Here is a 27514-nt window from a genome sequence, read left to right on the forward strand (position 1 = left end):
GACAAGTGAAAGAGGAAGCATTTATGTTTATCTATAGCACAGAAAGATACACTGTTGGAGAAACTGGACAGCGGTGTACAAGTGAAACAGGAAGCATTTATGTTTATCTATAGCACAGAAAGATAAACTGTTGGAGAAACGGGACAGCGGTGTAACTGTAAAATGTCTTACAGAAGAGCACAGTATTGGAATGTCCAGTATTTATGACGTGAAGCAACAGACAAATAAACTGCTGAAGTTCTATGCCTAAAGTGATGAACAAAAATTAATGAAAATAGAAAAACACTGTGCAAAGCTAAAAATGAAAATATTGATTATGTATTGAAAGAATGGATCCACCAGTATTGCAGTGAACACATGCATATAATGATATGCTGATCATAAAACAAGCAAAGATCTATCACGATGAACTGAAGAGAATTGTGAATATTCAACAGGCTGGTTGTAGAAATTTAAGAAAAAATGTTGCATTAAATTTTTTAAATATTTGTAGTGATAAAGCATCTGCTGAACATGAAACAACAGAGAAATTCATTGACAAGTTTGCCAAGGTCATCACCACGGAAAATTTGACACCAGAACAAGTCTATAATGCTGATGAAACATCACTGTTTTGGCCTTATTGCGCCAGAAAGTCACTGACTGCAGATGATGAGACGGCCCCTACAGGAATCAAGGAGGCCAAGGACAGAAGAATATTTGCATACACTACTCTGTGTATGCAAGATATCTTGGAGATGGGACCCAAGTCCCATCTGTACTGGGCTGTGCTAATGCTGCAGGCATGCATAAGTAAACCTGATGTGATAGGGAAAACCTGTGTCCTTTCTGTTTCCAAGGAATGAATTTCTTATCAGTCCATTATTATGCTGACAAAAAAAGGCATAGATCACCAGGGTCATCTTTTCCGTTTGCTTTCACAAACATTTTGCACCAGCATCTTATGCTCAGAGCATGGAAGCTAGACTGGGTGATGACTGCAAGATTTTGTTATTCCTTGACAACTGTTCTGCTCATCCTCCAGCTGAAGTTCTCATCAAAAATGCTTATGCCCTGTACTTTCCCCCAAAATGTGACTTCATTAATTGTGACCAGGGTATCCTTAGATCAATGAACAGTAAATATAAAAACACTCTACTGAACAGCATGCTACAGCAGTGAAAAGAGGCATGGATGTGGAAGATTTCAAAAGGAGTTTAGCATGATGGCTGCTGGATATGTTGTTACCAACCCTTGGAACACAGTGATTAATACACAGCTGTGCATGCCTGGCACAACCTCTGGTCTGTGACTCTGTTCAGTGAGGATGATAAAAAAGTTGGTGACTTTGAAGGATTCTATATATCAAGTGAGAAAAAATGATGTCTGACCTCCTTACATATTCAAAAAGATATACCTTCAGTGTTCATCAGTAAGCTAGAAGAAGTGGATATTGAAGAAGTTTTTAACATTGATAGTCTCTAGTTGTTCATTCATTGATCAATGGTAAAATAGCTGAAATGGTTCTGAATCAAGATGATCAGGATAAAAGTGACAATGAAGATGAAGTTGTTAACACTGAAGAAAAAGTGCCTGTGGACAATGCGGTGAAAATGTGATGGGGTTATTGAAAGACTAGAGCAGTGTGCATTAATAACAGAACAAGAGTCATGTCTATTTATAAAATCAAAGAGAGACTTTGAAGACAAATATCATTGTTGATGAATCAGAAGACTCTGGAGGAAACATTTTAAAAAGCCATCCATCAGGCCAGGAGTGGTGGCTCACAACTGTAATCCCAGCATTTTGGGAGGCCAAGGCAATTGGATCACCTGAGGCCAGGAGTTCGAGACCAGCCTGGACAACATGGTGAAACCCTGTCTCTACTGAAAATGCAAAAAGTAGCCGGGTGTAGTGTCAGGTGCCTGTAGTTTCGGCTACTCGGGAGGCTGAGATAGGAGAATATCTTGAGCCCAGGAGGCAGAGGTTGCAGTGAGCCGAGATCACACCACTGAACTCCAGCCTGGCGACAGAATAAGACTCTGTCTCAAAAAGAAGAAAAGCCATCCAGCAGAATGGCTCCTTATCCCTAGACAACCTACCACTTCCTGGTCCCTTAATTGCTTCTGATAAAAAAATAAAATACAGTTTGCACTAAGCTTTTAGTCAAAACACAACATCATCGGTGGAGACCGAAAGCCTGCTGCTGTTGGTGGTTGCTGATGTTTAACAGTTGATACAGGTTTTCTGGTGATGCTACTGTGCTGCTTAGTTACCCTGAACACATTATTTTTTCACTGCACTCATGGTATCTCATACTTTTTACTGTTAAGTACTTGCGTGTGAACAAGCATAAGAAAATGATTGCTTTTCAGTAGCACATAAATTCAGAGTCAGGAATGATGGTGATGCCAAACAGCATAGATTATTTACATGGGTGGCTGAGATTGTGACACTTTTGCTTTCTGATAGTACAATGTATACAAACTTGGTTTATGCACAAAAGTATGTAAAATATTGGATAAAATTACCTTCAGGCTATGTGTGCAGATGTATATAATCATAAATGAATTTCGTGTTTAGACTTGGATCCCATCTCCAAGATATCTCATTAAGTGTATGCATGTATTCCAAAATCCAAAATCCAGAACACTTCTATTCCCATGCATTTCAAATAAGGGATACTAAACTTGTATTATCAAACAGTTTGAAAACCCACTGTAACTCTTTATTTGAAATATGTTTTTAAATAGACAAAAAATTTACTTGTCAATTTTTTAAGTTTAGATATAAGAAAATTTGTATGGGACACATACACATTGTTTGGCAGTAAAATCATGGAACAATGGAAACATTTCCAAACATCCAATTTTAAAATGCTTTGTTCATAGCAGGAGTTTCTTTTGAAAAGCAATTACTTTTACATTCATTGTTAAAACATTACTTTAAACTTAGGGGATGAATTAAGTGTGTTTATATTTTCAAAAAAACATCTGGTGGATAGCATACTATTGACAGACACTTGTCATCACAGAAAAGAACAGAAAATCTGGAACACTTGTCTTTTCATTTTAAAAAGATGCAAATTATACATCTCTAAGTTAATTATTCAGTACTTTGCCATGATAAATGCAGAGAAAATTTTATGGTAATAAAGATTTTCACAATCTCTTCCCATCTCATTGCAACATCTACTCTTTATTTAGTTTTTGTAAAACTAAGTGTACCTGCACAGTCTGTATCACAAAGAGGGCAATACATCAGGATAGGATGTTGTAAATGAATGAGTGGGGCGGGGCACTGTCAAGCCCACTGCTTGGTGTGATTCCCAGTTGTAATAAAGCAAATGACCATAAAATATCTCCTTCCTTCTATCCTTTGCAATGTGACTTTGCAGCTCCTTTCAAAGAGAGAAATTACTTCCACTTCCCTTGAATCTGGGGTAGTCTTGTGCCTTGCTTTGGCCAACAGAGCATGGCAGAAGCACCACAGTGCCCGTTTCAAACCTGGCCCACTAGACTCTTTGCCTGCTTCTGCTCTTGCTTGTGGAACTCTGCCACCAGGTGATCAAGCATGGGCTTCTTACAAATACAAATCCCCAGGGCACTTCTCCAGAGATTCTGATTCACTGGGTCCAGGGATTTATATTTTTATCAAGCATCAGAAGTAATTCTGATTCAGGAGGTCTTCAGATAACACCTCAGAAAACACTGCAAATCTGGATTACGGAGTGGCCTCAACTCCAAGCATATTATCAGAATCAGAAAATACATATGAACTAGGGTCCACTCAGAGCAGCCTACACTCAGCGGTAAGGTTGCATCAGTGTATGCTCCTGGTGCATGTAGGGAGTATCCCACATTGTGACAATATTGATACAGCAATTAGAAGGAGGACCTCCAGAGAAGAGCAAAAGAAGTGCCCCTGGAGGTTTTCCTGTGTGTCAACTTTGCAGGATTCCTGAGCTTGACTTCAGCTCTGATTTTGTCTTTTACTAACTTCATGATCTTGTATAATTCCCCTAATCTCTCCAAGCTTTAGCCTTCCTATCTATAAAGTGGGAATTCTAACTGTGTCATAAGTTTATTGCAAGAAGAAAATGAGGTAAGTTGTAGAAAGCACTTAATACAGAACCTGGCATACAGAAGATGTTCAACTATTTATTATTCTTGTTTCATTATGATATTGTTATCCTTAGAAACCTACTCCTCTTAGGATGTGGAGAAATAGGAATGCTTTTACACTGTTAGTGGGAGTGTAAATTAGTTCAACCATTATGGCAGACAGTGTGGCGATTCCTCAAGGATCTAGAAGTAGAATTACCATTTGACCCGGCAATCCCATTACTGGGTATATATACCCAAAGGATTATAAACATGCTACTATAAAGACACATGCACACGTATGTTTATTGCGGCACTATTCACAATAGCAAAGACTTGGAACCTACCCAAATGTTCATCAATGATAGACTGGATTAAGAAAATGTGGCACAAATACACAATGGAATACTATGCAGCCAAAAAAAAGGATGAGCTCATGTCCTTTGCAGGGACATGGATGAAGCTGGAAACCATCATTCTCAGCAAACTATCACAAGAACAGAAAACCAAACACCACATGTTCTTACTCATAGGTGGGAAATTAACAATGATATAACTTGGACACAGGGCAGGGAACATCACACACTGGGGCCTGTCAGGGGGTCGGGGGCTGGGAGAGGTATAGCATTAGGAGAAATACCTAATGTAAATGATGAGTTGATGGGTGCAGCAAACCAACATGGCACATGTATACCTATGTATCAAACCTGCATGTTGTGCACATGTACCCTAGAACTTAAAAGTATATTTTTAAAAAGTTGAGGTTTTCCCATTAATTTCCCATTAATTAAAAAAAGCCTACTCATCTCAAAGGGCTAATTTGCATTTCTGGACATCTCCAAATCCCTCAGTGGAAGCCTGTCTCACATATAGTCAAACTCTGGAATCAGCCATATCTTGGTTCCCGTCCTCAACTCCACCACATGTGACTTCAAGCAAGTCACTTCTAAATCTCAGTGTTTTCATCTGTAAAACAGGGACAACAATATTACCTTCCACCATAGGGTTGTGAATATTAGAAGAGTTAATGTTCAATACCTCACACACTGCAACCCACAGCAAATATTAGCAATTAGCATTATTTCCTCAGGGCTATTCTTCATAAATTCTGAAATCCAAATCAAGAAAATGCATTTGCAGGTTTACAAGAAGCAACCCAGAAATTCAATGGTAAGGTCGCATCACTGTATGTCCTAGTGCAGGTAGGGAGAATCCCTCAGTGTGACAAGACTGGTGGAACAATTAGAAAGAGGACCTCCAGAGAAGGAGGAAAGAAGAGTCCTTGGAGTTTTCCTGAGGCACAGACCCTAAAAACAGACCTATCTGGTGTTTGGAGCTGCAGCGAGAAGAATAAATTTGCTTTTGTGGGACTCATATTGCCAAAAGCTCATCTGTGAGTGAATAATGAAGTTGAGACATACGTGGTCATCAAAAACAAACAGACAAACAAACAAACAAACAAAACAGGTCAGGGCTTTGAGGCCCAGGAAGTAATTTAGGAAGATAATAATAAAGGTATCCTCCCATCTCTATTACCTCTTTTACTACCTAAACCAGACCCTCCTGACCCTCGGCCTGCAAAAGTGCAGGACTTTCAACTGGTTCCTCTGCATCTTGCTCTTCTGTTCCTCCCCTCCACTCAGCACACCAAAGCCCAAATTATTTACTGAAAACACCACTTGCCTCACACCATACTCCTGGGTAAAAACCTATAGAGGGCCAGGTGCGGTGGTTCGTGCCTGTAATCCCTGCACTTTGGGAGGCTGAGGAAGGTGGATCACTTGAGGTCAGGGGTTCGATACTAGCCTGGTCAACATGGTGAAACCCTGTCTCTACTAAAAATACATAAATTAGCTGGGTGTGGTGGCAGGCACCTGTAATCCCAGCTACTTGGGAGGCTGACGCAGGAGGATCACTTGAACCTGAGAGGCAGAGGTTGCAGTAAACTGAGATCACGCCATTGCACTCCAGCCTGGGCAACAATAGCGAAACTCCGTCTAAAAAAATAAAACAAAAAACAAAACAAAACAAAAAAACCCTACAGAGGCCACTCCTATTGGGTCTGATGTAAATACTTCATTCTCACACAGTAGGCTTCACCCTGCTGCTGTGTCCATGAATTTCTTCTCATTACGGTCATCAATACAAGTAGTCCCCCTTTATCCAAGAGAGATACATTCCAACACCCCCACAGTGGATTCCTAAAACCTCAGATAGTACCAAACCCTATATATACTACGGTTTTTTTCCCTACACATACATACCTATGATAAGGTTTAATTAAGATTAAGTTAATCTGACACGACACAATGCTGTCAATCAGAACACATGTCTGTTTACGTTTTCCATCCACAAATGTAAGGCCTTTTCCATTTTAACTAAGCACTTATCACTTGCTGTTTGAGGTGCCACAGCAAAACTAGCACTACACTACCATTACAGTAGATCTGATAACTGAGAGGACTGCAAAGTGACTAACAGGCAGGTAGGATATGCAGGGTCAACGCACTGGCCAAAGGGATGATCCATGTCCCAGGCAGGATGAAGCAGGATGGTGTGAGATTTCATCCCAATACTTGGAACAGTGTGCAATTTAAAACAGATGAATTATTCATTTCTGGAATTTTCCGTTTAATATTTTCAGACCATGGGTAACTGAAAATGTGGAAAACAAAACTGTGGATAAGGAAGGTTTACTGTAGCCTTCCAACTGCCAGAAGCAAGGGGAGGGTGATACTCTCCTGAACATTCTTGTAGCCCAAGTTAGAAGACAAATGTAGCAAAATTCCCCCAGACCTTCACATTTTAGCTCTGATTTAATTGCATTCTAGCCAACGTTAAACAAGATTCTTTAGGTTGTTTTAATTTTGCATTCAGAATAAATCTGCTATGGCTGAATATTTTCCCATGTTGGCTTTTTCACTGGTTGTATTTTATTCTCTTTTTAAATTTTTTTCTTTTATGATTTACAAATATTTCCCATATTCTTATTTTTTATAATAAGATTTTCTCTAACCTTTTAAAATCTATTTCATTTTTAAATATGTTCTCAGAACCATAAGTCTTGGTTCTCTTAAAGGGTCACTTGCTTGGATAGAGCTAAGATTCTGACTTCCAACCTCCCATAGTCATGCCTGTGGGTCACTTCAATATTGAAATCTTCCACAAACGATTTTTGGCAACCAAAGAGGGAATGAGCTGTGTCTAGTGGCAAGGGGATGCCAGCCGTATGAAGTGTGGCAGGGTTGCCTTGCATTCCTCAGAGCTTGAAGCAAAGTTGAGAAAAAAAAAATGCTAACATTTAAAAGCTTGCCCCAAGACCTCTGATAAGGAGCATGTTTCTGAGACTGAAGTGCTCCTGTCTTTCATATTTTATAACCTTGCCGTTGCAGCAGGAGAGCCATGGAGAAAGAGAGATGGAATCACGGAGAATGGGAGATTGGCTTTGCCCTGAAGAGAAAATGCCCGCAGTGTGACTTGTTTTCCCATGTTTTCCAGTTCAGCTGAGAGTACAAAAGGAAGCCTACAACACATCGGACTACCTGGGCTTTCCTCCTAGTGTCAGAGGGGCTTGTAAGATAGGATCACCTTTGGGGGAATGTGGAGCTGTCTATAGGAACCTCATGATGTCTGCTAACTTAAAGGCGTGTTTAATTGATTATGAAGCTTTCAGCTAAGGAGCCTGAGCTCTCTGGAAAGTGTTCTGTCAATTCCTGCAAAAGCCTTGCATCAAGCAAACTATAAATCCCTAGCGGTAACATGGAAGCCAAAATAACATTAAAAATGTTCTTATTGTTATTGTTAGTGGTGGCCTTATTCTGTTCTAAGATTATATGGGCTCTTAGGAACTTCAGGAATTCCTGAGAATTATTTGTGGGAAAGCAAACATTTTTAAGCCTCACTAACAAAGGAGAAACAATTTATCAGAGCCCTAGTTCAGGAGGGGACCATGTTTGTTCTACCCCAGCTTTAGCTGAAAAAATCATGTTTACTCTCAACTTAAATATTCTCAAAATGTCCAAGGGACAAGGGCTTTACTCTTTGATTCTAAATAATAACTTCTCCATAAAATCCTCACTTCTGGAGCTGATAGTCAAGTCCAAATCTTATTAAAGTCTTCATTCGGAATGCATATCCAAATCACAACATACGATAACTTTTTAAAAATTCATCTCAGATTTTATGCCACCAAATATTAAATTTCAGGGTGCATAAGAATGACACAAAGCACATATTTAAAATGCATATTCCTGGCTTCAATTCAGAAATACCAACCCAGGTGGTGAATTTAATACAAATGGGCCAAGGCCACAATTTGAAAAACATGTCTTTAGACTTTTCTCAGTTAAATACAACCAAACAGAAATTGCTAAATGACATCCATCATGTCTTGTTATACAGCTTGCTGAGGAAGCATTCTTGAGTCTGCCTACCAGACAAAAAAAAAAAAAAAGGAATTATTTTATGGTTAGCAGTGTCCACTCTCTTTTATAAGGAAAAAAAAAGCCTCCTCCCAGACAAAATTCTATTTAGGTATCCTGGTCCTAACTTGTCCCATGGCCTCTCATAGCCACCACAGAGCCTGCGAAAGCTGGGAACAAGGCTGTCATGATCAGTCCAAGTGATCATGACCCAACACCAGGGCTTAGTATGTTGCCAACCTCAACAGAATCAGGATCCTGTCTATAAAGAAGGTGAAATAAACACTAGGTAACTCCTAGTGTCTACCTGAAAAGGGAAGAAAGCAAATAAACGTTGAACACCTACTATTATACATGGAAAATTCTGGAACAGGTACTTTCACTTTTAAAAAAAAATCTCATTTAATGTAACATTATAGATATTATAGATATAGTGTCTGTAAACAGAGCCCTTTGCTTTTGTCATATCTTCTCTGATGATTTTCTAAAAAGATTGCCTTTAAAAGTTTCTATTTAATGTAATTTTAATCACTTAAAACTGAGTTTTCAAGTGTGTCTCTAAGCTGTATTATACTTTAGTTTTCTGTGTTGAGGTTCTTTGCTCTCTTTTGGTTGTTTCAGGCAGCAAGAGAAAATTTTTATGCAAACTTTGGGCATAATATTTTTAATCCATTTGAGATATGAATAAAAGGAACCAAATCCCTTCCCTATTTTCCCAAAGACAAAAATATTTTTAAAACCCTAAGACCTCAGATATAGCTATTATGTGGTATATGGTGATTTCCCTGAGAGATTGGGACATTAAAATTTTTTTGTTCTCAATTTTTAAAAGGAAACTAAATGCAAAAAAAAATACTAATACAATGCACAAGACACCAATTAAAACATGGAAGTCAGGAAGCACAAAGTTGAATGTTCTCATAGGGACCTCAGATCATGTACCCTGTTTCTATGCATGATCTGGGTGTTTCTGCTGATAAACCTGACATTCTGTTTGTTTGTTTATTTGTTTTATTTTGTTTTTTAAGATGGAGTTTTGCTCTTGTTACCCAGGCTGGAGCGCAGTGGCATGATCTCGGCTCACTGCAACCTCTGCCTCCTGGGTTCGGGCAATTCTCCTAACCTCAGTTGCCCAAGTAGTTGGGATTACAGGCGCCCACCATCATGCCCGGCTAATTTTTTGTATTTTTAGTAGCGATGGAGTTTTATCATGTTGGCCAGGCTGGTCTCGAACCCCTGACCTCAGGTGATCCACTCATCTCGGCCTCCCAAAGTGCAGGGATTACAGGTGTGAGTCACTGTGCCCTGCCTAACCTGACATTCTAGTCATGAACCCTTGTAAATCTGTAACTGCCCGGACAGTCATCATATGTTTAGAAGTGAAAAAAACTACTAGAATAATTGCTTATTAAATTTCGTATTTATTTTTATTCTCTGCATTGTATCTATAAACAATATAATTATCTGTATTTTTATTTTCTGCACTGTATCTTAAAACAATATATTTATCTGTATTTACAGGTCTTTAGTTTCCATTACCAGAATTGGGTTGACGGATCGACACAGTGCTAAAAAACTCTGATCTAGGCCAGGTGCAGTGGCTCACGCCTGTAATGCCAGCACTTTGGGAGGCCAAGGTGGGTGGACCAGGAGATCAGGAGTTCAAGACCAGCCTCGCCAACATGGTGAAACCCTGTCTCTACTAAAAGTACAAAAATTAGCTGGGCGTGGTGGCACATGTCTGTAATCACAGCTACTTGGGAAGCTGGGGCAGGAGAATCGCTTGAACCCGGGAGGTGAAGGTTGCAGTGAGCCAAGATCGCACCACCGCACTCCAGCCTGGGTGACAGAGCAAGACTCTATCTCAAATAAATAAATAAATATAAAAACTCTATTCAGTAAACAGATCAGTCCACAAGGCCCCAAACTGAGTCAGACTGAATGTCTGACACTTAACTGAATTGTTTAGACATTTTATAGTTGTAGACATCCAATCGCACTCCTAGAATAGGAGGCAATTGAACAAGCACCAAGCAGATTTCTCTGACTTCGAGGGGTTAAATCTGCTGGAGAGTTTTGGTCTCTTCCCTTTGTCATCTCCCCCTACCCTGCTTCTTCCCTCCAAGTCAGAGAAGGGAATAGAAAGGCACGATATACAAACTAAACATTATATGTAATGCTATGTTCCCCAAACCTGTCCCCTTCTTTTAGGTGGAAACTCTGATATGCGGACCCCGTGATGTAGAATTAATTCTTGGTTTGGAGCAGGGGTTGGCGAGCTTTTTCCTTAAAGGGTTAAATAGTAAATATTTTCAGCTTTTCAGGCTGTAAGATCTGTCTTGAACTCCTCACCTCTTCTGTTGGATCACGAAAGAAGCCACAGATAATACATAAACAAATGGGCATAGCTATGTTGCAGTAAAACTTTATTTACAGAACCAGGCAGTGAGCCAGGTCATTTGCCGACTGCTGGTCTACAGAATTCTAGCTAGTTTGTTTTTCCTCATTGTATTAAGGATATATTCTATTTTACAGTTCAGTAATTCAACCCTATTTTTAAAAAATATACACTGTTGCCTGATTCCAGTTTATTTCTTGACACTACTATTCTAATTAATCTATCAGGCATTCTTCTAATTGTAACGCTTCTAGCTCCAATTTCAGATTCCTTTAATTTTCTTTACCTTTATCACAACCCAAATTTCCCCAGCCTTCATCTGCTGATGAGTACAATCACAGCTGAGTTAGAACACATTAGCCTTAATACTTGTTTTAATTAGTGTAAGGTATCAGAATATGGCATCCCAAAATATGCCACTTTGGCATAAAAATTATTTTGAGTTGGAGGCATATGAGAATCAACAGATATATAAAGAAGTATTCCTGGAGCTTTCCACATCCAACTAAACGCAGACAATTCTGAGAAGGGAGAACTGCCATGAATGTCCTCTCCTTGATGGCCGTGAAGGAGATGGAAAGTCTGCACCAAGGTGGACCTGAACAAACAAACCTTACTCCATTCATTTCTCCCACATATTCACCCTCTCTCTATTTGCCACTTGTCTTAGTCCATTTTGTGCTGCTGTAACAGAATACCTGAGGGTAGGTAATTTATAAAGAACAGAGATCTGTTTCTTATGGTTCTAGAGGCTAGAAAGTCCAAGATTGAAAGGCTGACACCTGGAGAGGGTCTTCTTGTGGCATTATCCCATGGCAGAAGGTAGAAGTGCAAGTGGGCACTCTTGTGAGAAAGAGAAGGGGGCTGAACTCAATCTGTTATCAGGTACCTACTTCAAAGATAATAACCCACTCCTGCATTAACAGCATTAATCCATTTCTGAGAGCAGAGCCCTCATGTCCTAATCACCTATTAAGATGCTACCTCTAAACACTGTTGCCTTGGAGATTAAGTTTCCAACACCTGAACTTTGGGAGGCAAATTCAAACCACAGCACCACCTTTGAAAGCCTGAAACCCTTTTTCTTTGTTTTGTTTCTTTACCAATGTTTTTTTGTTCGTTTGTTTGTTTTCATTAAAATGCTATTGGCCAGGCGCAGTGGCTCACACCTGTAATCCCAGCACTTTGGGAGGCTGAGGTGGATGGATCACCTGAGGTCAGGAGTTTGAGACCAGCCTGGCCAACATGGTGAAACCCAGTCTCTACTAAAAATAAAAAAATTTGCTGGGTAGCATGCGCCTGTAGTCCCAGCTACTGGGGAGGCTGAGGCAGGAAAACCACTTGAACCTGGGAGGTGGAGGTTACAATGAGCTGAGATTGGCCCCGTCTCAAAAATAAATAAATACAAATAAAACAAAATATGCTATCTAAGCCAAATTCTAGCCTTTCTTTCATTTCAACTACTCATCAAGAGGTTTCTGCCTTGCTGTGCACTGCATCCATTAATAAACTGTTTTTCTCTTGTTAACCTTTTCTTAGTCTAATTTATAGGGCCCTAGCCAGAGAACATTAGTAGATGGAGCATATTTTTTGTCCCCTACAAAAGCTATTGCTGTATAACAAAACAACCCAAAACTCAGTGTCTTAAGACAACTACTTAATATCTTTTGTGAGTCATTGGGTCTGACGGTTAAGTCTCTCCTCACTTTTTCATCATAACTTTCTCATCAGTTCTTGGTATTTATTATTCCAAATGAACTAATAAAACTATTTTCTCTAATTCCCAAAATAAATCATTGAGGTTTTAATTGCAATTTCCCCATTTATTTATTTTAGAAAGATTGATGTTTTTATATTGTCTTTTCACCTAAAACCATGGTATACCCTTCCATTTTTTCAGACCTTGTTTTCTGTCTTTTCCTAAAATTTTACAGTTGTATTCAAGCAGGCCCTGTTTTTTTTTCTTAATTTTGTTCATATGCATTTTACAAGTTTTATGGCCATCATTGGGGCATTTTCATTTGTAGTCAATTATTATTAATACAGAGAATTTTGATTTTTGCACATTTATCTTATGCCTAACCTCTTTACTAAAGTCAAATTTAAGTTTTAAATTTCCCTTTCTACAAAATTATATCGTACTTTTCATTTTTCTTTCAATTCTCAATTTAGAAGTCTTGTTTTTTCCTACTCCTTTCTTACTATTTCTTACTATGTGCCCAGTGTTGTTACAAGCATTAAATAAAATAGTATATGCAAAGCACTTTGCACAATGGCTGGCAAAAAGAGCAGTAAGCACTCAGTAAATGTTAGCCATTATTAAGAATTTGCTGTTTATTCAAGATGAATTTAAACTTTATGCTATACTTTGGTCATCATCCTAGTCATAGCCATGAGATCTTTTGACTACATGAAGCAGGAAAAAAATATATGTGTGGAAAACTCTGGGAAACAGTATACAATTTTGTATTTCATATTCCCATATTCCCAATACCTGTTAATATCCAGACTATACAAATAATGAGCTAACACACGAAGCACCATTTATAGTTAGTTCAATTCTAAAGATTAAATGTATGTAAGATTTTATGCTTTGATGAGAAGTATCAAATTGAATTTTTATATGAAAATTGTAATGCTTATAAAATGCAGCTTTAGTATAACCAATGAACACAATTAAAGCAGACCTTCTTAATTAAATATAATGTTGAGAATAATGTATGTTTCTAATTCTGATATTCCACTACCTGTATTGAAAGACACTTGATTCTGCTTTTCCAAAGTGCTATCATTTTTTTCAATTTTTTTCTATTACCTTTGAATTTGTCTAGGCTTGTTTTAGACAAATGTTTCCATTTTTCTGCTTTTTCCCCCCTGTAAAAATATACCTTAAAAAAAAAACTAAGAAACACTAGAGAAGTTGGACTCAAGGAAAAAGAAGTGCAGCTGAACCAAGAATACTGTGTTTTGACTGCCTTTGGATTTGTATCTACCATGTATCTCTACAGTCACATGCAGCATAAGGATGTTTCAGTAAACAACAGACTATATTCCTAGACTGACTACATACCTACAGAAGGTAGTCCCATAAGACTGTAATGCTGTATTTTTACTGTACCATTTCTATGTTTACATACACAAATACTTACCATTGTACTACAACTGCCTATAGTATTCAGTACAGTAACATGCTGTTCAGTTTTGTAGCCTAGGAGCAACAGGCTATACCATATAGCCTAGGTGTGTAGTAGGCTGTACCATCTAGGATTAAGTCAACTCTATGATGTTTGCACAATGACAAAATCACCTAAGGACACATTTCTCAGAATGTATCCCTGTCATTATATTTAGTCACTTGGCTCAGTGAGCTAGAGAGTGGTACTATGAAGCAAAGATTCCAAGGTCTAGTCTTGTCAATTTTGATACCACTGTATTTCTTGGCCCAAAGACTGTATTTTAAAAGTAAGTAATTATTAATAAAAGCAGCAGTTCTTTAATGCAGTATTTAATTCCTGACTATAACTTTTGCTTCACAAACAAGGAAACTGAGGCCTAATAAAGCTGAAAGTCAAAAACCAAGGAGGAATTAGTGGTTTGACTTAAGAATCTGAATTCTTAATCACAAAACTATATTCTCTTAAACTTCTGTCTTCTGTTTCGCCAAAACATTTTCTCCTAAGTAACTAAACTTTTAACTGCACAAATTTAGAGATGTGTTTCTACAGCATAAGCTAGTTTTTCCTAACTAAAGCAGTATGTACCCATCTATGTTCCAAATCCTTGGAAATTGTTATACAGGTGTTTTAAGAATATTAGAGAAATATTCAAAGAAACTTTTTTTTGGATGGACTAAGAATGCCTTATTATTTTCCCATTTAAAATAATGGAACACAGGCTCCTGCTATCAAAAATTTCACTGTAATACAGTATTAGAAACTAAGTATTGGATTCCAGTAATAAAAGATGCCTGCGTTTTCCCTCTTCCATCAGAAACTTTTCCACAAGGAGGAAAGGGTATACGGAAACAAAGCAATATAAAATAGATCACATAAATAAGAAGCCAAAAAATTAATTTTATTGAGTAAAGAAGTTCATTCAGAGCTTACACAGATCATAAGAATACTTTAGATTATAACAGCTGGAAAGACCAATAGCTGACTGGAAAGAAGAAAGGAAGCAGTTTCTATTTTCCATGTAGAAAAAAAATCTAATTGCTACAAATGTCTTGTAAAATCCTCAAAACAAGGTCTAGCCAAGTTTATTGTTTGGTAATTTTTTTCTTTTTTTAAGGGGAAAAAAAGCAAGATTTAATGTGTATGCTACTGGTTACAACTAATATAACAGCTTGAAAAAATCATGAGACAGAAGCATAAATATAATATAAAAAGACAATTTTAAAATTGTATTGTAGGAATATAACTATAATAAGTGGAAAAGATACATTAAAACCATCAGTGTGTTACACTTGTTCAAAACAGAACTCATAAGGCAGACCAAAACTGATGCAAGTTAAGGAAAAATGGTCTGTTTTTAGGAAGCATGTCCAGACAGACACCACAAAGAAATGCCAACAGAGACTATGTGGTCCCCTCTTGTTACTAGTAATGTGTCAAAGGTGGAGTGACTGGGTTAACAGCCTACGCTTTCTCCAAGGATTTGTAGTATTCTGTCAGCACGGTCCAAGCCTTGGGAGCCATGAAACCTTCAGGTGGTTTCTGGCCTTCTCGAGCAAGTTTGCGCATTCGTGTTCCTGAAATAAATTCAAAGTCTTCATGGCTAAAGGAGAGGAAAAAAAGAAAATTATTTCATAATTTTAGAAACTTAGATTTTTAAAAAGCATTTGTTCCTTCTGTTCATATTAGATAAACTTAATGAAAAAAAATACTGAACATAGTACTTGTGAATATAAATCTCATTTCAAATTTGTCACTGAACAAAAAACACCACTATTGAATATTACCAATTTTTAGAACCAGAAAAAAATTAGTATTGAAATTTTTATTGAGACCATTGTAGAGTCACATGAAATTGTAAGAAATAATATAGCCAGTCACCATTGTACCCTTTATCTAGTTTCCTCCCAAAGGTAACATCTTGCAAAATTATAGCATATCACAGCCAGGATATCAGTGTGGAAACAATCTACCAATCTTACTCAGACTTTCCTAATTTTACTTGTACTAATTTCTCTTATGGACTTAATACTATACTACTTTATCACATGTGTAGGTTCATGTAGCTGCCACAGAACACTTCCAAAACCACACCCATCTCACGGGTTGCCCTTTTATAGTCATACCTGCATTGCCCCTCTGCCCTCTCCTCCCCAGCTCCTGGCAACCACTAATCTAAAACTAGATTTTTTTTTTTCAAGAAAACACTAAATCTAATTTAGCTAGCACAAATTGAAAACTTTTAAAGAAGTTTCAATCTGAAAGGCTAAATTAATACTGAAATATTAAGAGTAAAACTGAATTTTTTTTTTTCTGGAACAGCAAGTAGCAATAATCAATACTATTTAATTGACAAGACACAACAGAGGTAGTGTTGATAGTTTTTCTCATCTTCACACATATAAAAACACACAAAAGCCCTCAAACCACTAAGCACAGAGCACGTATAACTATGGCATATATTACTTACCTTAAATTCATCCATCCTCGTCTCTCAAACATGGGAACCAACCTAGATGGCCAACTAGGACTCAGCAAGCATTCAGAGTCGCTCAGGTAACCAGATCACGAGCCTGTTTACTTCTAGTTGGCAGTTCTATGTTCCTTCCTCTCTTCATTATTTATAGACTTAACCTGAAAACCTGGTGCAATCATAAACTACCAAGTGGCCCGGGCTTCTGGAGGTATGCCAAGTATGTTTTAACTAATAATCACACTTCTACAAACCTAGAAGGAAATAATTAGAGGCAGACAAATATTATGCCTAAGACAGCTATGTGAAAGTCATTTTACAACAGCAAAATACTATAAATAACCTAAAGGCCGAAAGATCCTAAATAAGTTACAGTATAGTCCTGAGTCGAATATTACATAGTCATTAAAGTACGGATGGGATAAGATGCTCATGATGTGATTAATGATAAATAAAATAACAAGGACACAAAACTATATACAAACATTGCTATGAACTTATAGGTAAAACCTTAGGGAAGTAATTAGAATTAAATGAGGCCAAAAGGGTGGGCCCCCTATGATGGGATTAATCCCCTTATAAGAAAAGAAAGAGACAGGAGATTCTTGCTCTTTCCTCTACATAAGGACACAGCAAGAAGGCAGCCATCCACAACCAGGAAAAAGGGTCCTCACCAGCCACCACATCTGCTGGCACCTTGATCTTGGACTTCCCAACCTCTAGAACTGTGAGAAATAAATGTTTGTCATCTAAGCCTTCCAGGCTGTGGTATTTTTTATAGCAGCCTGAACTCAGACAGATATCACTGCTATTTTTAGAAAATAGAGAGAGAGAGAGAGAAAGAGAGAGCACATAAAGAAATATGCCCTATGTAGTCATTGTTGGGGTTTAAAAAAAAAAAGAAATATGCCCAAATGTTAACAGTGGTTATTTCTAGGAAGTGGTCGTACAAGTGCTTTTTATTTTGTTCATGTTTTCTGCAGTTTTCTACAATGATCATTTCATCAATCATCAATATTATCAAAATCAAATGAGAATGTCAATTATTATAATTTTATAATGAGTAAAAACTCATTTTAAAAATCTCTATCCGAAGTGATCATTCTGGCCTCACAACAATTATAATGGCTATTAACACACCTGTAAATGACAGACATTAGCAGTAAAAAATACATCTGAATGGTGCCAGGGATACCAAATATATTCAATAAATATTAACTGACCAGTGATAAGGTGGTTTATTATCTAACTAGGAGCTCAGTAAATATTTGGTGAAATATGAAAGGATAAATACGTACATGTAAAGGAAAATGTATTGGTTCAATATAGCACCATTCATAGCCCTTAATGAGTGACTTTATACTGTGGCAAAAAGGGGAATTTAGCTTTACTGAATACTGTGGTCAATTTCTGCTACTACTTTGTTTCTTTTTTTGAAAGATATTTATTCAAATGTAACAAATTAAGAATGGGTCTTAGAAGTGGGTGGCAGAGGGTCATAAGACAAAAAACTAACATGCATTAAGATGGGATAGGAGTGTTGATATAAATAAGTGAACACATAAATACATAATATAAGAAATGTTAGTTACTGAAGTTTGGGCTACTTCTACATTCCCTTTTATCTAAATCTGGACTATTCATATTAGAAGTTTCAGCATGCCCTTCATAACGATCTCATCAATAATCCTCTTCAGATCTGTCTTCTCTCTGACCTCACTCACCTCCACACTAGTCAGCTTTCCACCATCTTCCTTATCACAGTTCACTGAGTCTAGCTATGAGCTTGTGGGCTATCCACTCACTAGGGTGGGCTCTAGAACATGAAAGAAGTGTTATGATTTCCTTAGTGATCTAGGTGGTGTATCAAGCTTCTGGTTTCCTCTGTTTGATGTTTGTTATCTGTGTGCTCAATGACTCAACTGCTCACAGGGTTTATATGAGTCTTCGGCTTTTTTTTTTTTTTTTTTCACCACCGGCCTCCAAGCATCTCCTGTACCTGACCTACCCCTCTGCCTGACCACTGCTGTCAGTTCTTACAATCAACTTGACACTTGGTTCCCGGTCTAGTTCTACCTCTTAGATTCATTGTTAGCTCCAATTCTGGCCTTTCCAACTTCCCAGTGAGGAACCAGGATTTTAACAAATGTTCCACTCCCCTTTGAAACATGTCTAAGAGTTTTACTCTGGAATGCTATACATATATGATACGAATATAAACTAGTGTGACTCATTTAATCAGTCACAAGAAAAATCAATGTCAGTGTTTTATAATCTCATTTCTAACTATTAAGCAGAAAGGTACTACTACTTTAATTCAAATATGTGACATCCTCCCCTAGTCATCCTGTCTATTCTTCCTATTCCCTGCATTACCAGGAAGATAGACATACACATTCAACTCAGTATTTCAACTCTCATCTTCTTAGGTAAAACACATTTTACATGTCTACACCAAATTATTAAAGATGATGGATAAAAAGGAAAGATTAACAGATATTGCTTCAAAATAAGATGGTTTGATTCAGAGAGTTTATAAATGTAGGGAGTATCTCCCACCTCTATCATATTCAATGTGCAAGAAATGTCAAGTCGACCATGATATACGGGTCCATGCAGATGAGCTGGTTACTATAGTTCAAAATAAAGTAAACTATCATCTTTATATTACATAAAGGACTATGACTTAAGGGGAAAAAACAAAGTTACTGCATGTGAAATGAGCCTAGAAAAATAAGCAAGGCTATGAGAGAAGAGATTTCAAAAACAATCAGGAGAGCTGGAGTTAGAAACAATTTGTAAGTTTATCAAAACTAAAATAAAAACTGAGTTTGAGAAAATGGAGAAGCTCTCCAAAGAAAGAAAACTCACCAAAAGGCAAAACATTTGTCAAAAAGGTAGAAAGAGAACCAAGATGATTATTATATGTAGTCATGGAAGAAGGGAAACTTAAAAATGGAAAGGCCACAGAGGGCTTAGGAAGATGACCACAGTAGGGAACAAAACACTGAATTGACAAATCAGAATTTAAATCTTCCTTAATAGAAGAGTTTTAATAGATGATAAAAGAATGAGATAGAGCAGTGAAATGGCAGAGATACACAATGGAGTTCAGATGTGATTTTTTTTTTTTTTTTAAGGAAACGAGAGAAGGCTTACCAAGTTATATAGGCAGGAGAAAATAAGTGGCAAGAATGAGAAAGGGGAGGAGGATGAGTGCCAGGAGAAGAAACAAGAGAAACATAAGATGGAGAAGGAAGCCCAGGATGAAGACACAGGGAGAGGGGCTTTGACAAGGAGGAGGGTCAGGAGTGATGAAAAGAGGAAACAGAAGGTGGTGGGGGAGTGGAGAGAGACAGAAATGATTTGGTGTTAGAAAAAGATGTGGTGGTTAATGCAAAATGGTCTTAATTTTCTCAATAAAGATGTCAGGTTGCCTTCTGAGGGTGTGGAGAATCTGCATGTGAATGAATATATAAAATAGTCCATCAATGCAGTTAGTTGACTTTATCTCCAGGCCAGAAAGGTTACATCTCAGGACAAGACTTAGCAAGCAGAGCCTAGACAGGAAGCTAAGGGAGTTGACTAGTTATGGAGGGGGTCCAGATAGCTTTCCAACTATATCCAAAAATGCTTGCTCTAACCAGATGTAAAATTAAAAACTGGTTTGGTCAATAATAATTTGACAAAATACTGACTGAATGTGTTTCAGTTCCTTAGGAAGTCCACTTATTGGCTCCCTAAATAAGCTTCATTTTGAAAAATTATGATACTAGAACTTTCTGGTCATGTAAATCTTAAACTCTGGTTTCAAAAAAGAAAAACTTGTCACTTGCTTTATAAAGTGCTTGTTGTTGAAGGCAATGAAAAAGAAGAGAGCAGCTTGCTAGATGACTCTGTCTAACTTTTTGGGAAAAAGCCAGACCAATTAAAGTCCTTTCTTTCCCCAGAATGCCAAACTGTCTGAAATCCAGAAGTTTGCTTGCATTCCTTCTGAAATTGCAATTTTAAACCAAGGTCCCTGGGTACCTCTTGTCCTGAAGCTATTTCACACTCCATCTGCCCTGCATGCCACAAGCATTTCTTCATCACACGGAATGGGAGTTTCCGCTTCCACATGGTGATGGTTCCACTCCACCCTGGCTACAGAAAACACATTTTCCTCCACCTCATACTTACATTTCCATCTCTGTCACATAAGGATTTTAACTTTTTATCAGAATGTAGGTTCAAGGAGTGGACACAAGAGTCACCATAATCAAATCATATTTTTCACAAGTACATCTTCAAATGGACATTATTTTACAGAAATAACTAAATTTAAAAAAAACTGAAGAATTTCTGGAATGGGCTAAAATTATCTCTGAACTTCACCTGTGAGTAATCAGGAATCTGCCAGTAGCAGGAAAGGCTACTAAATAAGGGACCTTAGGTTTTCATTACAAATAAATTCTAATTTGGGCCATTTCATTACATTAGTTAACCAATCTTCTATGGCACCTGGAAAAAGAAATACAAGTATGTTTGCTTTTTTTCCTTTTCAAAACCACTTGGTTACAGATTCTTATAATCTACAGCAGACAGAATGCTAGCTCTTAAAACAAAAGAGAAGAGGTTAGAACAGCAAGGAGGGGAAAAAACCCAAAATGAGCAGAATATGTGAAACTCTTCATAACATACTAACCACATGTGGCCAGCATCTTGACTAACTCCAAAGTAGAAATGACTCTCGGCCACTTGTTGAAGATTTTAAATCTTTACAACCATCTGCTGTTTCTCACTCCACATACATGGCCATCAGAGCCACTATTACAAGTTGCTCACATGGACAAGAGCTGGGGTCAGCAGATGGCCCTTCAAGTGTATCTTTTGAAGGTTCATATTCGATTAGACCAGCTTTTTAAAAGTGCTAACTAGGCAACAAGCAATTCAGAGAAGCAAAAGGGAATTTCTTCTTTGATAGGACGAAAAATAATAGTGGTAACTTATAAGTGAATCTGTTTTGAGTCTAACTTTTTAATCTAACTTGAAAGCGGGTTACATCAAACATAGTATAATCAAAACATGAAGCATTCTTAAGACTGGCATTAAAAATTCTCTTCAAAATCACATAAACATTTATGGCTATCTTTTTAGGAATTTAAGCACTGTTTGACATCATACATGACAAACTTAACAATTTTTATTTTCAAACCAAAGACCAATTGAAAGACATGAAAAATTGAATTTTCTAAAATCTAATTAATAAAAGCCATTCATTTGTCATGTTTTCCTCCCAGCACTCCAGTCTTTTAAATAAAGGCTAGAATGTGGCACCTATTAAATATTCAGCCAAATAATGGACTTCCAGGGCTGTCCTAAAGTGTACTGCAAAATCAACTCAATTTCTCAACAGAGATGATTTTTGCCATCCTCTTCCCCCTCCCCAGGGCAAACATCCTATAATGCATAGGACAGCCTCTCCAGAACAAAGAATTATCTGGCCCAAAAGGCCAATACTCCTGAGATTGAGAAACCCTGCTAATGGGTATAATAAGAAAGAAAGAAAGATTGAGTTGATAGTTTTATAAAATGTAAATTTCACTCTCACCCTAAAGGGGCAGAAAAGAAAAAAGAGATCTCAAAGTCACAGGAAAAAAGAAAAGCAGGTAACAGAACAAAACATCACTATATAAGACATATAGCTTTATAGTTATTTCCTCCTAGACCTCTTTACAGTAAGAAAGAAGGTCAATGACTAGACACAGCTCAGGTCTACAGCCTAAGGGAACATCATGGCCAGATCTCAGTGGCATCTGATGGTACAGATACAGAAAAACTATACTCTGTGTTTTTAAGAGGAATGGGAAGTAATGGGACAAGGAGATCGATGCTACCTGCCCCCAGTGATACCTAAGGACATGAGTGTGCTGTGAGGAAGCCTCTTCCAGAGTAGGGGGGAGCCTTCATAAACTTCTTTATTCAACTACAACCAGTGAGACTTAACGGCATAGTATGGTAACAGATACTGACAAAGAGCCATTAAAATGATAACAAAGAACTTCTAGTAGCATGGAATGATGCTCATGAAAAGTAAATTAAAAAGCAGGACACAAAACTCTATTATATTATAAACTCAACTATGTACAACTGTGTTAGATTAATGTATAAAGAGAATAAAAGCAAACCACACAAAAAGTATTGGTGACATAGGTGTTAATTTTCTCTTTTTAAATGCTCTCGTAATTTTTCTCAAACATATTTTCAATTGGTTGACCTCTTAGGGGGCACTTACTCCATTTACCCCTTATTCACCCAAGAATGCATCAAAATCAGGGCACCCTACTTAGCCACAAAGAAGAAACTTTCTAGGAAGACAGGTTTTTTATCTTTTTTTTTTTTTTTTTTTTTGAGAAGGAGTCTTGCTCTGTCACCCAGGCTGGAGTGCAGTGGCACGATATCAGCTCACTGCAAGCTCCGCCTCCCAGGTTCATGCCGTTCTCCTGCCTCAGCCTCCCGAGTAGCTGGGACTACAGGTGCCTGCCACCACGCCTGGCTAATTTTTTTTTGTATTTTTTTTAGTAGAGACGGGGTTTCACCATGTTAGCCAGGATGGTCTTGATCTCCTGACCTCGTAATCCACCCGCCTCAGCCTCCCAAAGTGCTGGGATTACAGGCGTGAGCCACCGCGCACAGCCGGAAGACAGGTTTTTAAGAGTGAGCACAAATGGCTGGGACCTATTTTCCTTCCACTGGAGGACATCAAGGGCACTTGTATGGGGAGACCTGGACTGCTCTACATATGCACTAGGGAAAGTACTCATTCAGGAACTGTCTCATTTGCTCTTTTTACTTTTCCTCTGGTACTGATACTTTACAAGAGTGGTCAAACCCCATCAGGGCTTTAGAGAAAGAGAAAATGACCTTTGTCCTGCTCTGGGTTCAAAGCTACTTTGGCTTCCTGGCATTAAAAAAAATGTCTTCAACGTAGTCGATTCCAGCTCACTAGAATTCCACACTGGGGGCAAAGCCCAAGAGTACTGCTCTGTCTTCAATTGCTGTTTACTGCTCCATGCATATCTCCCCTTCCCCCTCCCTTCTTTCTCCCAGATACTATAGTTGACTAAGAGCAGCATATAGGTATTGCTGGGTTTTATACCAAAAATACCATAATAACATCTCTTTAATGGTGTCTTATCTATCATTCCTAGTATCAACCACTAAGGGAAAAAAATCACTTTTATTTTATTTCCAGAAAATGTAAGCTTCTCACCTCCCTACAATGGTTTCAAAAGAGGGGCTTATGAAAAGATAAAACAAATAATGCATATTTCCATGTCATCTGTTTCATTACTGATTAAAGAAAGTTTGCCATAAAAACTAGGTAGAATGTATCATCTTCTATTGTTGGATAATATTCTAAAGGGAGCAAAATACACAAAATCTTTTATTAACTGCTTTACGAAATGTAGAAGCAGACTCTTGCCATCAGAACACTTTTGGAATCAAAATATTTGCTGTTACAGAAAATTTAAATTGTACACAATAATGATGGTGTGTGAAACACGAACCCTTCACTAATTCCATCACACTTTTATACCTACAGTTCCTTCCATTAAAACTCTCTGCCCATTACCTGTGGAATTACAAAAGAGGATACTGAACTAAATCGGTTTTGTTCTGAAATGGGGGAGGTGAGTAGATTTATGTATTTGGTAAGACAAAGCAAAACAGCCTTCATTTAATATAACAATTATACTACAAGTCCTACTGACTGTGCCTCCTGAAGATGCTTTGAAGTCAAGCCACTTCCTCCAGTCTGCCCATTGCAGCCCACCCATATGATACTGATACATGCCTACACACTGACCTCCCTGTCTTTCTCTTTTCTAAACTTCTAGGTCACTTTTATAACTTTTATGTTCCATGTGGATACTTTCACACTTGTCCTTGGTTTTACAAACACTACAAGTATACTGACTTTGTAATCTATATCTGGTAATTCTAACATGTGAAGTCTCTGCAGGTCTGCTTCTGCTGACTGTAGTTTCCATTTTTTTCTTGCTTATGGTGCTTTGTTGCCTTGTATCCTTTGTCATTTTTGACTAAAACTGTTCATTAAGTATATATAAATATTTATAGGAGTAAGTCGAGACCTAGGACACTGATGTGCTGCTCTAGGAAGAGTTTATGTTTGCTTCTGCTGAATGCTTAGAGGCCTGCCTACTTAAGAACCACAAAAAACTAATTTCATGACTTGAGGGTTTTTTGTTTGTTTGTTTTAATATCATCCAGGTAATGTAAGTCTGGCCCATTTGAGCAGAGCTTTCAGCTTTCGAGCTTAAAGTAGAATGTCCTGCTCACAGTCTCCTAGAACAGGAGAAGGAACTGGGTTCATTTCAGGTTCTCCCTTATACTTAATTAAGGCGGGAGGGAGTCTCAACTGAATGGGAGTGTCTCCTGTTGGGCTCTCCACCTTGATCACGAGCAGAGTTGTATTTTCTATCCCCATCTACACTATGAGGCATTGAAAATCAATACTCTCAAGTTTGTTAGGTTTACCAGGGCAAAAGCAGCTTCAACGCTCAGCTTATGTGAATTTTCAGCATTCGCTTACAGGTTTTGGCCTCACAGTTCTCATCATCATCTTGTCAGATCCACAATACTTTTATGAAAATGTTTCATTTAATCCAGCATTTTTAATTTCTTCAGAAAGGCAATCTGTTAAATCTAACCTACCTCTTTACCAGAACCCCGAATTTTTTATAACCAATCCATACAGTCACACCACCATCTTTTAAAAATTCTTATCAACTCCAGCTCCTACCTTTCAAGAACTGACTTATCTGGCCTCCGAATATCTCATCATCCTCCTTTGACTCTGTTCTACCTCACTCTGTTTAACCCTCTATGATCCTTCTCACCCAAGACCTTGACATGCACGGATCCTTTTGTCCAGAATACTATTATTCCCTTCTTCATCAAAGGAGTGCCGACTCATCTTTTGGAGCTTAGCGCAAACATCACTTACTCCAGGAACCTATCCCCGGTACCTCAGGCTTGGTCAAGCAAGTGCTAACTGCGTTTCCCACAGTCTTCTGCCAAGTACTTACCATCTTCAATTGTATGGTCAGTGGTTTACTATCTGTCTTCTTTCCTAGAATTTAAGTTCCATAAGGGCAATGACAATATCTGCCTGTTTCCAACTATAGTACCTACAACCTAGCAATGGCTTGCAAGCAAACTATTTGCAAATAGTAAAGGCTCCATAAGAAATTAATAAATGAATAATGCAAAGTAAAGTAAAAGTTTTGTACTAATTTCAATAGAATGTATTGACCTCAATACAAGATCCAGTATATATAAAATATATAATTTGATTTTCAAAAATATACATAGTTATACTATACCTAATTATAATTCAAATGCATACTAGAAGACAATATGATAGAGTTTAAATTAGGTCTTATCTATTAATGATCATGAAGCAACTCCCCACTATGAAGTATGTGCAAAATTAACAAATACAGGATGAGACTCATTGGTAAATTCACGCAGTTATAGTCAGACTCTACATGTATTCAGACGAAACATCAAAATTAATAAAAACAAGGCATTTTATGAATTAACAGAAAAGACAGTTTCCCAATACTCTAACAGAAATACTTGCGTATTGCAAAGACTGTGGCAAGAAAGGGAAAGGAAAGAATTCACACAAGAAACGTTTCAGTGGTCAACTTGGTAAGACTTGGCTATGAAGAGTGAGGGGAAAGGATAAAGGACTTTAAGGTTCTATATAGTGCGAATAAGAAGTAACTAAAGAAATGTAGGATTTGGGGGTATTATGAGGGTAAAGGTAAAGCTGGTTTTGGCCATTTTAAGAAATGGCCGAAGAAGAAATAAATTTAGAAAGAAATCAAAGAAGCAAGAAATCTAAGTAGAAATGTTCACTAGTGTGGCAGGCAGAATTCTAACATGGCCCCAATGACCTTTGCCCCCAGTGTTATTACCATCCTATGTTATTGCATGGCAAAAGAGATTTTGCAGATACAATTAAAGTTACTAATCAGTTGACCTTAAAACAGCAAAATTATCTGCGTGGCCCTAAGCTAATCACTCAAATTTTCCTGTCTTGTAGCAGAAGGGAAGTCAGAGAGATCTGAGGCATGACAGGGATTCAACATGAGGGAGGTTCTACTGCTGAGATGAAGCGGCCCACAAAAAAAGACCAAAAGTGGCCTCTAGGAGCAGACAGCAATGCTCAGCCAATAGCCAGTAAGAAGACAAGGACTTCAGTTCTGTAACTAGAAGGAACTGAACTCGGCTAATAACAAGGTTCAGTCTGACAGTGGATTCCTTTCAGAGCCTTCAGATAAGAACCCAACCTGGCCAGAGAACCCTGTCAAGCACACCCAGTCTTCTGACCTAAAGAACCATGCATGAGGTAATAAATGGGTGTTACTTTAAGTGGTGCTTTGTTACGCAACAACAAAAAACTAATACAACTGGGAAACACTGATGTACAGGTTTAAAAATCACCCCCACAGAAACCACAGGAACGGATGAGCTCTCCCATGGAAAGTATATCTGCAAAAGCCTTGAAGGATGCCTACAGTTACAGTGTTTTTTAAAAATGACACTAACAGTACATTATTTAAAGTATACTCTGGGCCGGGCGCGGTGGCTCATGCCTGTAATCCCAGCACTTTGGGAGGGCGAGGCAGGCGGATCACGAGGTCAGATCGAGACCATCCTGGCTAACACAGTGAAACCCCATCTCTACTAAAAATAAAAAAAATTAGCCGGGCGCGGTGGCAGGCGCTGGTAGTCCCAGCTACTCGAGAGGCTGAGGCAGGAGAATGGCGTGAAACAGGGAGGCAGAGCTTGCAGTGAGCCGAGATAGCACCACTGCACTCCAGCCTGGGCAAAAGAGTGAGACTCCGTCTCAAAAAAAAAAAAAAAAGTATACTCTGGCATCAAAAACATGA

At 38.0% G+C, this 27514-nt stretch overlaps 1 protein-coding gene across 2 annotated transcripts in view; it reads right to left on the bottom strand.

Annotated features, from left to right (window-relative positions):
• Nucleotides 1–14954: 14954 nt before the first annotated feature.
• The window catches only part of PAPSS1 (3'-phosphoadenosine 5'-phosphosulfate synthase 1), a 106920-nt gene continuing 94360 nt past the window's right edge, over nucleotides 14955–27514 (bottom strand). For both annotated transcript variants that reach the window (XM_031010200.3, XM_004040246.5), the window contains exon 12: nucleotides 14955–15677. In XM_031010200.3, the coding sequence (XP_030866060.2) occupies nucleotides 15539–15677 (139 nt within the window). In that variant the 3' untranslated portion in view covers nucleotides 14955–15538. The remainder of the gene's footprint in view (nucleotides 15678–27514) is intronic.

This window comes from Gorilla gorilla, chromosome 3, assembly GCF_029281585.2.
Source record: "Gorilla gorilla gorilla isolate KB3781 chromosome 3, NHGRI_mGorGor1-v2.1_pri, whole genome shotgun sequence".
Lineage (NCBI taxonomy): Eukaryota > Metazoa > Chordata > Mammalia > Primates > Hominidae > Gorilla > Gorilla gorilla.